This window comes from Anabrus simplex, chromosome 5 (genome assembly GCF_040414725.1).
Source record: "Anabrus simplex isolate iqAnaSimp1 chromosome 5, ASM4041472v1, whole genome shotgun sequence".
Lineage (NCBI taxonomy): Eukaryota > Metazoa > Arthropoda > Insecta > Orthoptera > Tettigoniidae > Anabrus > Anabrus simplex.
In genome coordinates, this window is record NC_090269.1 from 188,985,722 (window position 1) to 188,999,725 (window position 14,004).

At 37.7% G+C, this 14,004-nt stretch overlaps 1 protein-coding gene across 2 annotated transcripts in view; it reads left to right on the plus strand.

The window, feature by feature from the left end:
• Positions 1–14,004, plus strand: part of atos (atossa) — a 108,979-nt gene that overhangs the window by 46,385 nt on the left and 48,590 nt on the right. For both annotated transcript variants that reach the window (XM_067147228.2, XM_067147227.2), the window contains exons 9-10: positions 2,481–3,366; positions 11,764–11,957. In XM_067147228.2, the coding sequence (XP_067003329.2) occupies positions 2,481–3,366; positions 11,764–11,957 (1,080 nt within the window). The remainder of the gene's footprint in view (positions 1–2,480; positions 3,367–11,763; positions 11,958–14,004) is intronic.

The following is a 14,004-nucleotide window of genomic DNA, read 5'->3' on the forward strand; positions in this document are numbered from 1 at the left end:
GTATGGTTAAATATGGGATCAGGGAATTGCACTCACATCACAAATAGCAAAAACACTTGAAAGGATGCTAGAGAGGAGAATGAGAAGAAAAGTGGAAGGACAATTAAAAGTGCAATATGACTTTAGAAATGAAAGACCAATACTAGACCCCATATTTAGTATGAGAAAGCTGATCGAAAAGCAATAAGAATGTGGAAGAGAAATAGCATTGAAATTCCTTTATTTGGAAAAAGCATAGTGTCCCCAGAGCAAAGATGTGGAAAGTCATAAAGTACAGTAAAACTTCTTTTATACGTTTCACACTTATGTTTTCTACACTTATACGTGTTTTTTCAGCGGTCTCGACAAAATCCTATACACATTACGGTGACTTATATCATTTATACGTCTTTCATTTATACAATTTTTACGCTTATATCTTAAGTCCTTGAAGGCAAAATGCTTCATTGATACATTTAAGATGGTTTCAGTCTTCAAAATCACAAGAGGTATTTTAAACACAAACTTATGACTCGCACTGTACTTTTCTTGGAAATTGTACCTCTACACGCATGTTTGGTAGTGTGAGCTACCTGGAAGTTATTCTCGAGCATACTCTTTGGTGTTCTATGCTTCAGGTGTGACAGAGTTATGATTAGCATTGTTAGATTTGCGAGTAGTGAACAAGCAAGAGAACAAGCATTACAAGGTTGCGGAAAAATATTTTGAGTGTAGTGAAGAAGTAACAACACAAAATGAGTTGAAATTGCTAAGAAATTTGGGACTGTTCTGTCTACCTTAAATACTATTGTAGCTAAGGCTGAGAAAATTGAAGAAAGCGCTCACGTGTGTTGTGTTATGAAAAATAAGCGGAGCTGCATTCAGGGCGGAAAATAGGAATGTCTGGAAGATCATTACAGTGGTTCGGACAACATAGGGCAGAAGGCGTTCTAATCAGTGAACCAGTACTTTGCAAAAGGGCAAATGAACTAGCGATCAGACTTGGTGTAGAAGATTTTGGTGCTTCATCAGGCTGGCTATACAAATTTAAGATTAGACACGGCATCGGCAGTCATAATGTGTGTGGGGAAAACAGAAGTGTCGATGCCGAGACTGTAAGATTGGAAAGAAAATCGTTTGAATGAACTGGCATCTTGATTCGCTCCTAAGAACATTTTTGACGTGGACAAGACAGGCCTCTTTTTTAATTTAAAGCCTGGACGTACAATGACATTCAAAGGGGAAAAATCTCATGCTGGGAAACAAAGCAAACAACGCCTAACAGTTCTGTCATGTGCCAATAGTGACAGAAATAAAAAAAAAAACTGCCTCAACTGACAATCGGCAAATTTTCAAAGCCGTGTTTCGAAAATGTTACTACACTCCCTATATGGCGTCAACTTGAAAGACTTGCATTATTATTATTATTAAAGCAAACAGATGCATTGGTTCATTTTATTTGCATATTCTGGTTCTCCTTGTGATGTCAGTTACAGTGGCATATAATACAATATGATTGAAGTTTGGGTGTATTACTTATCATAAGTTCCATTTATACTGCCTGTATTCAGTTATGGTTGCTTTTCACTGACCAGATCTCGGCTGCACATGTCAAAAGTTGTAATTTAAAAATAACTTTCTTCATTTTATCCTAGATATTTCTAGGGTTGCTGGAGCCATCCAGGCTTGTTTGGCAGGGTTTTAAGGCCGGATGCCGTTCTTGATGCCACATGATTATTCAAGTGAAAAATTCCAACCCAGAATCGACTGGGATTTAATCCTGTAATCTGTACGGAAATCCAGCAGCTAAGCCACTGTGCTAATCTTGTCACAAGTTGTAGTGGCTAGGTATATTAATTTGGGTCAAATCCTGAAATAATTTCTTTTGGCTGAAATTAGTAAATATGGATTAATTTATTACCAGAAATTCCTCCATGAAACACATTTTTCTACACTATATTATAATATTTTAGGTAATACCATCCATGAGATGCCCTTTCTGAAATGGATAAACACACTTTATTTTTATATTGGTAATAGCATAGATAATTGTTGCAACATTGCCGCACCGTTTTCCTTCGCACTCTCTTCATACGCCGCTGTTCTCCGCTCTGCATGCTGATGAATGATGGTTTTACATGACCACCTACATAACTAATGTGTAGTACACTAACCATGGTGTGTATAAACATTACTGTTAAGTTGTAACTCCTCCAAGGAGGGAGGGGGGTGGGGTGGCTAATAACCCCCATTTGTGACTGGGTTAATTCAGTTAGCAACCTATGGTTCACACAGGGAGTATTGCCACTTGTTCGCAGCCTTAATAGTACTCCATACCATTGAATACCTTGGCTGGAAGAGTGGAGGCAGTGCAAGTCAGTGTTGTCTTCAATAGCATCCTCAGTCTGTCATTTTTTATTTCCCTATCACCATGTTTCCTTTCCATAGTTCAAATTATTTTGTAAAATTGGGTTAACTTTATTTATCCTCTTTCTTTTCAGAAATAGAAATGCTCCCTCAAAACCTTTAACTCAGGGTGCTGCAAAGGAGGTCGACAGAGTCTTATCTCCTGACTTGGATCATCTTTCTTCCAAACTATGCTGTGATGCCATACCATCTCCACGGCATTTTGACAAGAGCAATATCAAGAACCAGTGCATCAACACTGTCCAAACTACCTCATCAGATGCCACAAGAATAAGTGGTTCTTCGTACAAAGCTGATCTCCTATTGGATGCCATTCTACGCACAAGTAGTCATGGCAATGACCAGAAAGTGTTCAAAAAGGGTGAGCTCTGCGACTCACCCAATCTATTAACAAAGTGCAAACAAAGACATGTTCATGATGAATTACTTGCAAGTGATAATTCTAGTAAAAGTGACAAAAGTAATGGTGATAGTACTCTCTCTAACTCCTTCAAAATAACCAGTGGAAATGAAAGGACTAGCAATGACTCACCTAGAGTGAGTGATTGTACTATTAAAGATCGGACTAGGACTAATTGTGTAACAGCATCCCTTCCAGCAGTGGTAAAAGAGAAACAAAAAACAAATATATTTTTACATACTGCCACCAGTGAAGGGAACATATCAACTTTCCTACCAAAAGCTACTTCTTTCAGTGAAAGTAAATCTAGTTATAGTGATATTAACACAAATCCCGACCCAAAATGTCTTTCATTATCGTCATCATTATCATCGTTCAGCCCTGTGAAAGTTGTTCAACTGTCCAAAGAGGATGAGTGTAAAGTGCCTTCTGATTTAGAACTTAGGACTAATGGTGTGAAGAGCAGAGTTTCCTGCAAGAGTTTAATTGCACCCCAACTGCAGATCCCAGTGTTAGGGCAGCCTAAGGATGATCTGGATAAGGACATAGAAAATGGTGAGGTGAGTTATGGAAAGGAAGTTATGATTCTGCTTAAGTTTTTGTTCATTTGTTCCTAAAATATCATGTGAAAAAAATTTACAATGATTTTTACACTTAAGAACACAGATATTTCAGTAAACTGTTTAGACACTTGAACTAATATCTTACACCCTTTGGTATAGTCTTACTGAATAGGGAAGACTAATAGTCTTTTATGATGTCATAAATGAATGGGTGAGATGGAGGGGGATATATAAAATATGCATCAATCACTCTGTATTTAGGGCAGTCGCCCAGGTTGCAGATTCCTTATTTGTTGTTTTCCTAGCGTTTTCTTAAATGATTGCAAAGAAGTTGGAAATGTATTGAACATCTTTCTTGGTAAGTTATTCCCATCCCTAACTCCCCTTCCTCTTCTTCATCCATTCCCTTTTCCACATTCTCTCTGGGTACGGTAGTGTACCAAAGCCCTCCACCTTAGTTCTTTCCATCACTCCTCTTCTAGTACTTTATTGCTATCGACACCTCTATTTGCAATACAGTCCACAAGAGCTCCTCAATCTTATTCTAGGCCTTCCCCTAGGCCTCTTTGCAGTCTCTGTATCCATGAAAGTTCTCTTTGGTATTCTCTCTCCTGGCATTCTCATCATGTGTCCAAACCATTTTAGCTTTGCTATATCAATCTCTTCTTGAAGTTTACACACTCCCACCCTTCTCCTTATTTCCTCATTTCATATTCTATCTCATCTTGTCTTTCCCTGTATGCTCCTCAAGAACCCCATTTCAGCTGCTTGTATCTTACTTTGGTTTCACTTAGTCAACGTCCAGGCTGCTGAAGCATAGGTCAGTATAGGTTTATAATAGGACGAGTAAAAATCTTCTTGTACTTCATTGGCACATCTTTGTTCCATACAATGTCTCTCACACACTGGTAGAAACTTGCAGACTGCTGTATTCTTAAATCAATTTCTCCATCTAAATTTCCATCTTGTGACATGCTGCCCAAATACAGTAGAAGTCTGCTATAGCGAGTACGGCATATAACGAGAACCCGTTATACCGACAAATGTTTTGCTGTCCCTTCAAAATTCCTACATCAAACTGTATATTATCCTTTGGTTACTGTGAGAGCCCTATCACTGATGCATCCATTATTACGAGCTATTAAGCAGGCGCGAAGAGCGATTATGTTGCATGCAATCAATTATCTTCGGTATCGTTCCCTCTCGTCAACATTCGAAGGCGATGTCGGGGTCAGTTAGTAATACCCGTAGAGACTGCTGTTCCGTAAAGAAAATTTGAAATGAAAGAGGATAATAAGTTTTTATAATAAATGCATAAATAATGTGGCCGATAGCAGTTAACTCGTTAAATGTAATGGCTGAAGTAAACAATCTCTCAATTTTAATTTTATATAACTTACTGAAATTAAGTAAGAATGTGTTACACCTCAAGATATGGCAGAGTACATCACTGATTTCAGAGGATAGTTCATATTTTCTTGCGTCTAGTTAAATTTCGGAAAGGCTATTCACATATAAATTTTTAGCAAGGATAACTCATTTCTCTACATGCGTTTCAAATATGTTTTCATAACACATACGCAATTACATTAGGTGACGCCATTTGAAGAAGAAAACTCTGGAGTGATACCGCATTTCTCCGAATCCAAGGCGACTTTTTTTTCCTCAGAATCTCGTGCGAAAAATCGCGAGTTGTCTTGCATTCGCGGCCTAGTAATGAATACCACTGGCAACTACCGCGGTAACCACGCTGCTTCTTTGTACGCACACACAAAACTTGTTGACAGTAAACGACCGCTTCTTTATTATACATCGCTAGCTGTGACAACCGATTGTAGAGTGCCTGTGTGTAACATCACTGGATCTTAGGAAATATTGAAGAGAGAGTGACATTCTATTAGCCTCTACAAAAACGTTTCTCAAATCTGCAGAATGGCATCAAAACATCCAAGCCTTCGAATTCTTAGAAAGGCCAGGGCTACTCAGTGGTAGAGTTATAACACGTCTGCTGTACCTGACTCTTAGTAAAATTAAGTTTTATAGACGGCAGGAATATTTTTGTGATGGATAGTCGTGAAGATACGTGGAAACGGGTATTGCTGGCAAATTTTCAATGGGTTCTTGTCGATATGCCTATTTTAAATTAATGGTTATTAAACACTCGGAAATATAGATTAATTGTGCAGCCGTAAGAAAATATGGCATAGGCCTAACTAAGGCCAATATTTGGCCTCGGTGTGAAGACAAAGATAGCTAAGAAAATGTGTACTGTACAAAAAATGCATTCAGTGGTCCACAGCAAGGATGCTTTAAAGAGTCGAAAATGAAATTATGAGGTCTGTGCACAAAAAACGCAAGGGCAGAATGGCCATACCGTGGTGCAATAAACTCGTCCGTTAACCTTCAATGTCCGCGATTAGGCTGAACCCATCGAGCAAGAAGTGTGTAGCGGTAGCCGGTTGTATCTGACGCTGAGTAAAAGTACCCTAACAGTTTTATAGACGTCAAGAATATTTTCCTGACGGATCACCATATTGTAGAGAAGCATGGAATAGGTATTGCCTGGAAATTTTCAACGGGTTCTCTTCGGTATTATGTCGGTATTATTGTGCAGCCGCAAAGGAAAGCGGCATAACAAGAGCCAATGTTCGGCATCTAAAAATAGTCCAAAAATGCGTACTGTACAACAAAGGCATTCGTATGATTTTACAAAACACTTTTTGAGCCTGATTTCAATTTTTTGAAGGAAAAAGTGGGATTCGTCTTGGGTTCTGAGAAATACAGTACTGTAATTTTTCAGAATGAAATTAAACATACACTTTCATGTAGTATCAGATTTCAAAAAAATAACAAACAAGTAAGCCGTAGTGTGGATATCATCTGCGGAACCGCAAGTTTTGAACAAACTGATTGCCATTTCATATAGATTTTAATATGTATGTGGGGGGGGGGGGGGGAGTTCAGACTTTTATACAAAAATCTGATATAACGACAATCCGCTATAGCGAGTAAATTTTCCGCTGTTGCAAATTCTCGCTATAACGGACTTCTACTTTATATAAAAAATTTCAGTACTTCAAGAGGTTCATTTTCTATTTTAATCACTCTCCTGGATTTTCTGTTATCTCTCATGATCAGTCTTGCTTTTTGCAGTACTAATCTTGATTCCAAAATTTTTTATCTCCTAATTCAATAAATCAACTTGTGTCTGTACTTCCTCTTCATTATCTTCCCAAACTACAATGTCATCAGCAAAGAGCATAGACTTGACTTGCCCATCATCTTCTCCTTGATATTATGTAGAATTCTATCCATGATAATGAAGAGTAAGGAAGACAATACACTTCCCTATCTTAAGCCTGTCTCAACTCTGAATCATTGTTTGACCCACTTTGGTTCTAATACAGCTTTTGCAATTTTGATACAATGCTATCACAGTCTGCATTGTTTCATTCCCAATCTGTGCCTCTGTCAATGTTTTCCATCCAAATTCCTGAGGACACTGTCATTTGCCATTTCAATATCTAGAAACGTTACTACCATGTCCTTCCCATATTCGCAATACCTTTCCATCATTTGACGCAATGTAAATATTGGGTCAAATGTGGACGTGCCTCTTCTGAATCCATACTGATGTTCTGCCAATTTTCCCTCTACTCTATCTCTTATTCGTTTAGCCAAGATTCTTTCAAGGATCTTAGCTGTATGAGGTATCTCTGTCACTCCTCTGCAATTTTCACATTGCTTCCTGTTCCTTTCTTGAAAATTAGTTTATTGACCCCTTTCGTCCACTCTTTTGGAACAGTCTTTTCTCTCCATATCACACTGAAGAGTCTATACAACCACTGTAGACCAATTGCTCCTGGTGCTATTATCATTTCTATGGTGACCTCGTCACTTCCAGTTGCCTTGCCTCATTTCGTTCTTTTAGTGGCCCACTCAATCTCTCCCATGGACACCTCGTTTTCCTTATCTTCCATCTGCACTAAATCTGGTTCTTCGATTTCTCCTTGTACCGAGGTATTTTGCACGTTGTAAAGCTGTTCAAAGTATTTTTCCCACCTCTGCAATACATCCTGCTTCTGTGTCATCACTTCCTCCTGTTCATTTTTAATGAAGTTAGCACCTTCACCTGGGGTTTTCTTCTTTTTTACCCACTGGAATAAGATCTTTCTGCTTCCATTTGTATCTTCTTGCAGAGATTCAGTGAATTTTTGCCAGCATTTCTTTTTCTCTTCTTGAACCACATTAGAGCACTCCTTCTTGCAGTGCCTGTATTCGGTTTCGCATTCTGTTCTGTTTCTCAGCCATCTTTTCCAAACTTGTTTCTTCCGTTTAACTATATCTTTAACCCTGTCGGTCCAGGGCGTTTCTTGATCATTCTTCCTTCTTGATACTCTTCCACAGGTCTTTTCTGCAGACTCCACCATGACTGTTGTAAATTATGCCCATTCTTCTTCGACCCTTCCGATGTCCTCCTTCGGTATACTTGTTTCAGTGCGAGTCTGGAACTCATTTATTTCTCCTGCAATTTCCACACCCTAAGCTTTCTCTGCCTAATCTGTCATTGTTTGTATCTTTCCCATCTTTAACTTAGCTATCGCAACTCTGTGATCTCCTTCAAAAGATTCACTTGGGAAGGCTGTTACATCTACCAACATTTTCCTGTTACCTTTCTTGACTAAAATGTAATCTATCAGAGTTTTGATTTTTTTATCCGAGCTTTATCTTATCTTCTGACTGTTTTTCTTTCAAAATCATGTGTTGCCAATGATCAGCTCATTTCTACGAAAGTCTACCAAAATATCTCCAGCCTTGTTTCTCTTCCCATCTCTTCATCACCTTCCTGACCTACTTAGGCATTCATGTCTCCTATGATCACTCCCCTTCCTATAAATGAATATTTGCCCCAATTTGTCCTCTTGAATTCCAGCATCATCTTCATACTGTGATCTTTCCTACTTTCTAAGACACTACTCAAACTCATTCGTCTACTGATGTCATTCCACACAATCTCTCCACTGACAACTCGGAATAAACCACTTAGTCGAGTAGCTAGTCTCCTTTCTCCCAAGTCTTCCCAGCCCAAACTTTGCAACATTTTTGTAACGCTACTTTTTTGTCGGAAATCACCCAGAACAAATCGAGCTGCTTTTCTTTGGATTTTTTTTTTTCCATTTCTTGAATCAAATAATCCTGGTGAGGCTCCCATACACTGGAACCATACTCTAGTTGTGGACTTACTAGACTTATATGCCCTCTACTTTACATCCTTACTACAACCCCTAAATATCTTCATAAGCATTAACAGTGAATGTGGAGGGGGGGGGGGGGGGCAGGAGAGGGAGTAGGAGGAAGAAAGGGATGAGTAGTAATATCAAGAGCATGTCTGTAGTGAAAAGGGACATAGGTAATTGATGTGAATAGTGAAACTCAGAAGGGCTTTTGGGATTGGAGGATTGCAGTTACTGTTGGCAATTGTTTGATTGTATGGACTGGGCATTGAAGCAATTCCTTTATAGAAGTCAGAGTGCTTCTTGCACAGGAGTTAGTAGGTAACATTTGGTAGGACAGTCGCTCTCTCTCTTGATGGCTGTATGGAACAGATACCAAGGAGTTCTTCAATAACCAACTTCAAAATTACTATTTTCTGAATAGCATGGCACCTTTAAAAGCACCTGAATGAAAATATCAAGTTGGCTTCCAGTTAGCCCAGTTATCACTGAAATGCATGCATGTGTTTGCTCATTTCTCCAAAGTGAACAGGAAGCTGGGAAGGAGGACAGGAATATGTACAAAGGATAAACAAAATGATCAGTTAGTGTGGAGAAAGAGAGTGAGAAGAGAGGGAGGGGGGGCCAAATACAAGAACAAGAATGAACTCCACACTTTCACTCACTCACTCTTCATAGATGAACTCTTTTGTCAACCCTATTTCTAGATCCATTTCTTCTCAACCCCTGATAAGTTTGTTCCTGCTTCTTTGGTTACCAAGAATTGTCTGGATATTGTGCTTGAGGTTTTACTATGATGCATATCTGATTTTATTAGACATAACAGAGAAATTCTGTCCACCATTATGCTTCATAAAACATCACTTCCTTTTGTGCCAATGAAGTAGAGTTGAGAAAGATTGGTTTTTGTTATAATGTACATTTTTCCAGTAAAAATTTGGAACAGGTTATAAAAATAAATTATCAGACTTTAGAATGCTGTTGATGAATCAGTTTACTACCATCCCACCTGTTTTACTGGGTTGGTGATATTATTAAAATATATACTTAACTTTATGCATAGAAATATTCTCTTTGTGAATCAACTTGGCTGACATTTAAGCACTTGTTTGAATAACATCTAAATATTTCAGTAATTTGCCTTTTAAGCAACTAATTAAACTGCTCTTTAACTCGGAACTGGAAGACTACTTTGAAGACATTTGCAGTGGTTTAATCACTATGATGCAGGATTTTAAATCGGAGACTGCTTTTACAGAAGTACACAATTCAAAATAATTAAGAGACGAGGAAATCATTGTACAAACATAATACAATAACAGATATCAACAAGTTAAATACGGAAAAAAAAACATAAACTATTCTGTTTCAAAGAAATTACTTATATTACAACAGTGTTTTTTCTTCGTTGATATGAAAAAATTCTTACTCGCTCAATAACTTTGCCTACATAGTTCGTGAGTGAGCTGCTATCTTTCTGCTTATGCTCACTTTTCTACCATATCTTAAGACATAAAAAATGAGTTAATATAAGAAAGAGCAGCAGAAAGGATAGAACAGGATAAACATGAAAAACTGAAGTCAACAATCTTGGTTACCTCTCCGTACCAATTTCAATGTGTTTAGATCCCTTTCTCCTCAACTCTGGAAGAGCTTCCTTTCTGCTTCCCAGCTTCATCATGGTACAATTATCCACAACAGTTAAGGAAACCTTCTTGAGAGATCTTTCTTGATTTGGGAAGAGTAGAATAAGAAAATGAAATGTATACAATGAGAGCAGGAAAAACATATGACAGCAAGAGTTTGGTATAATCAGATTTTGTTCAACATGTTAGGTGGAGGTTTGGTATGTATTAACATGAACATTGTATTATATTTATGCTGTAAGTAATTTGGTGAATGAATGGTGGGGAGGACCTGAAACTGTAAGATATCTGCAGTACTTAGCACAATAATTCTTAAGTATATATAGGTTGGGATTTTAATTCCCAAACTGTACTTCCTGCGCTCATATCATTGTTGCCTTCCAAAAGCTGTACAACCATGCTATGATGAGTCAGTGTGCCAAGAACCAGTTAGTTCTGTGCATTGGGAGTGACATTACACTAAGTGTTTGTAACGACATGTTACGTGCTCTTTGCTAATAGTGAAATGAAGGATTTACATGAACAGCATGTTTGCATCAAATTAGACTTCAGAATGTTATGAAATGCCAAAGATTTGTTTTGAAGAGCAGGCTATGGGATTTTCCAAGCATTTCAGTGATTTTTCTGCTTTAAGATGGGCAGAATGTAGTTTGATGGTGATGTGCTCCCTGGTTGCCCATTGTCTACTTCAACACTAAAAATGATCCAAAAATGTCAAAAGACTATCCATGAAGATGGATAACACTGCTTTCTACATCAACATTTTATAAAACTTCTACTGGAGGATGCAAGGAGGAAACTACCTGATCAGTGGTGAAATAGCACATGGCTCATTTACCTTGGCAATGTACCTGCTCATCTGCTCTCCTGACTGAACTGGTTTTGGACCAAGAACATTACCCTGGTGCCATATCCTCCCTGTTTGCCCAACTGAGCATCCTGAAATTTCTTTCTATTTCCAAAACTGAAAAACAGCTGGTAGGGCAAAGGTTTCAGATGGTGGAGGAAATTCCAACTAAACAGCAGTCTGTTTTGAACACACTACAAGAAAATGACTTTGGAGAGCTTCTGATTATGGCAGTACTGCTGAAGTAGATGCCCAACCTTGAAAGGGGGCTGCTTTGAAGGTGAAGGGGACCAGTATTAGCGAGGGTGCACAACGAACTATTAAAGAGAGAAGTCCAGAAATATATTGACTTAACCTCACTTTATCTTTGTACTTACATTTCTCTCTTTTTGTGATAGTTGCCCAGAACATAGTCTTTTACTGATTATGAATTGCAGCTAAACAAATATGATTAATCATTTCTTGTAATATCGAATAATGTATTGGTGAACTCTTCCTCCTATACCAGTTTTTGGTTGCTTTTATAGCAAATCTTCTTGATTGAGAGATATTAAGGATCATACAAAGTATAGCACGTCAAGGTTTTAAACTGGTTTCAAGAAAATTAAAGTTTTAAAATGTAGATGTTCATGACAGATGCACTGACTTCCTTTATCTAACCCTGCAGGTAAGCAGTTCTGAACGACCTGTGCCTTCTGCTTTGGATAAAGCCAAGTTCCGACGCTCCCTTGGCTCGGCAGCTTCTATGGTATTTCACAGCCGCACTGGACTACCATTAACGTCCAGTCCTGCACCTGTCCGGCGTGGTACCAGCTGCTTTGATTTTGATAGCTCATTAAATTCTGTATCAGCCATCCGTAGGTGAGTTAATAATCTCATAAATATTTAAAAAATCCATAGAGCATGGGAATTGTCTGTCACATGATCTGATTTCATACTTAATTTCATATTTGGAAGGCTTAAAACAATCTAATTTATAATTATTTAATATATGGAATACTGTACTTTTTTTTTTTTTTCTTAACAGACCATTTCTAGGTTTTAGTAGGTATGTGATTATATATTAAAGGTAATAAATTTTAAAACATGTGATTCCAAGGATTTGTTAGAACTGTGGAATAAATTACCCAAACATGATGTCAAAATGATTTTGGGTGATTTCAATGCAAAAGTTGGAAAGGAAGACATTTTTGTGCCAGTAGGAAGGGAAAGTCTGCTTGACGAAATCAATGATAATGCTATTAGACTAATCAATTTTGCTATATCCACAAACATGAATGTGCGGAGTACCACCGTCCCACATAAACAAATACATAAGGAAACATGGTATTAGTGTGATGGTAAGACTGCCAATAGATAGATCCTCTACTAATTGATAACAGGCATTAGAAGCTCCATAACTGATATCAGACCTTACAGAGGAGCTGAGATAGGATCTGATCACAATATGATAATTGCTTCTGTTAAAATTAAATTGAAAACCTCTTGTAAGTCAGACTGAGGAAATACGCAGAATTGACACTGAAAAACTGAAGCAGGAGGATGAAAGATTGAAGTATAATGTGGAAATTACAAACAGGTTTGATATTCTGGGAGAAGATCCTATAGAAGACATTGATTAAACAAATGACTAAGTCTGTGAACGAATGTGGAATAATGCGAAACAAATCATGACAACAGTAGCAATGAAAGTGATGCCAAAAGGTGTTAATAAGAAAAAGAAATGGTTCGTTGAGGCATGTTAAGATGCAGTTAATGAAGTGGCAATATGGGGTAATAAGTGGCTGCAGTCTAATAAGAATATAGATGTTCAGGAACTATACAGAAAAAAATAGAAAGAATGTAGTAAATTCGTAGAAAGAAAAGTCTATCTGAGACAACAAATAGAATCAATCCAAGATGACTACAAAAACAGGAACATCCCTCAAGATGTACAGAACTGTCAGCACAATTAAAAATGGATTTCAACCAAGATTGAGTATTATGAGAGATAAGTCTGGAAATTTAATTGCTGATCAGGAAACATGGTTAAATTACGGTACACAATACTTTGATTCCTTGCTAAACTGTGCTGATCCAGAAACCTGTATTGGTAAACAATCTAGTTCCCCATCAGAACAACAAATACCAGAGACATATCAAGAGGTATTACGAAGTATTATACGTTCAAAAAACAAAGCGTCAGGTAGTGACAACATTCCTGCTGAGCTGTCGTTGGGACTCAGAAATCGGACTTCGAATTACGTGATTTCGAATTAACCGCCAATTCACAATTCAGAAGTACCAACCCTTGCTGTGTTACAAAATATTCTAAGGGCCGTTACTGCATGCAGTTAACCTCGATTCACAGTTTATACCTTTCAAATGCCATTAAAAAAAGAACCATTTCCAAAATGTATCAAAGAATGTGCATTTACAGTATTCAAATAATGCACTTGGATATCTCACTGACAAACATAACCTCACGCAACAAAAGAAAGGAAAAAAGCATGATTCAAAGACGAGGAGAAATCTATGCTGACTCCCATGTGGAAGTGCTTTATTCATTGGATTACTATACTGTATGCATTTTAGATGCCCTGTATTTACACAGAAAGTACCTGATACCCTTAAAATCGAACTTTCCTATGACTATCTGTGTAAGATTTCCCGCCATGGCTCTTCTCTCGTACTTCAGAAATGTACACACTTGCCGTGTCACAGAGTATTCTAAGACTCATTAACACATGCAATCACCTCGATTCACGGTTTAAACCTTTCAAATGCCATGGGGAAAAAGAAAAACTTTTTCCGACATGTATCCAACAAGGTGCATTTATAATGTTCAAATAATGCACTTGGATAAATGACTGACAAACATAACCTCACGCAACAAAAGAAAACAATCTCACAATTCAAAGACTAGGAT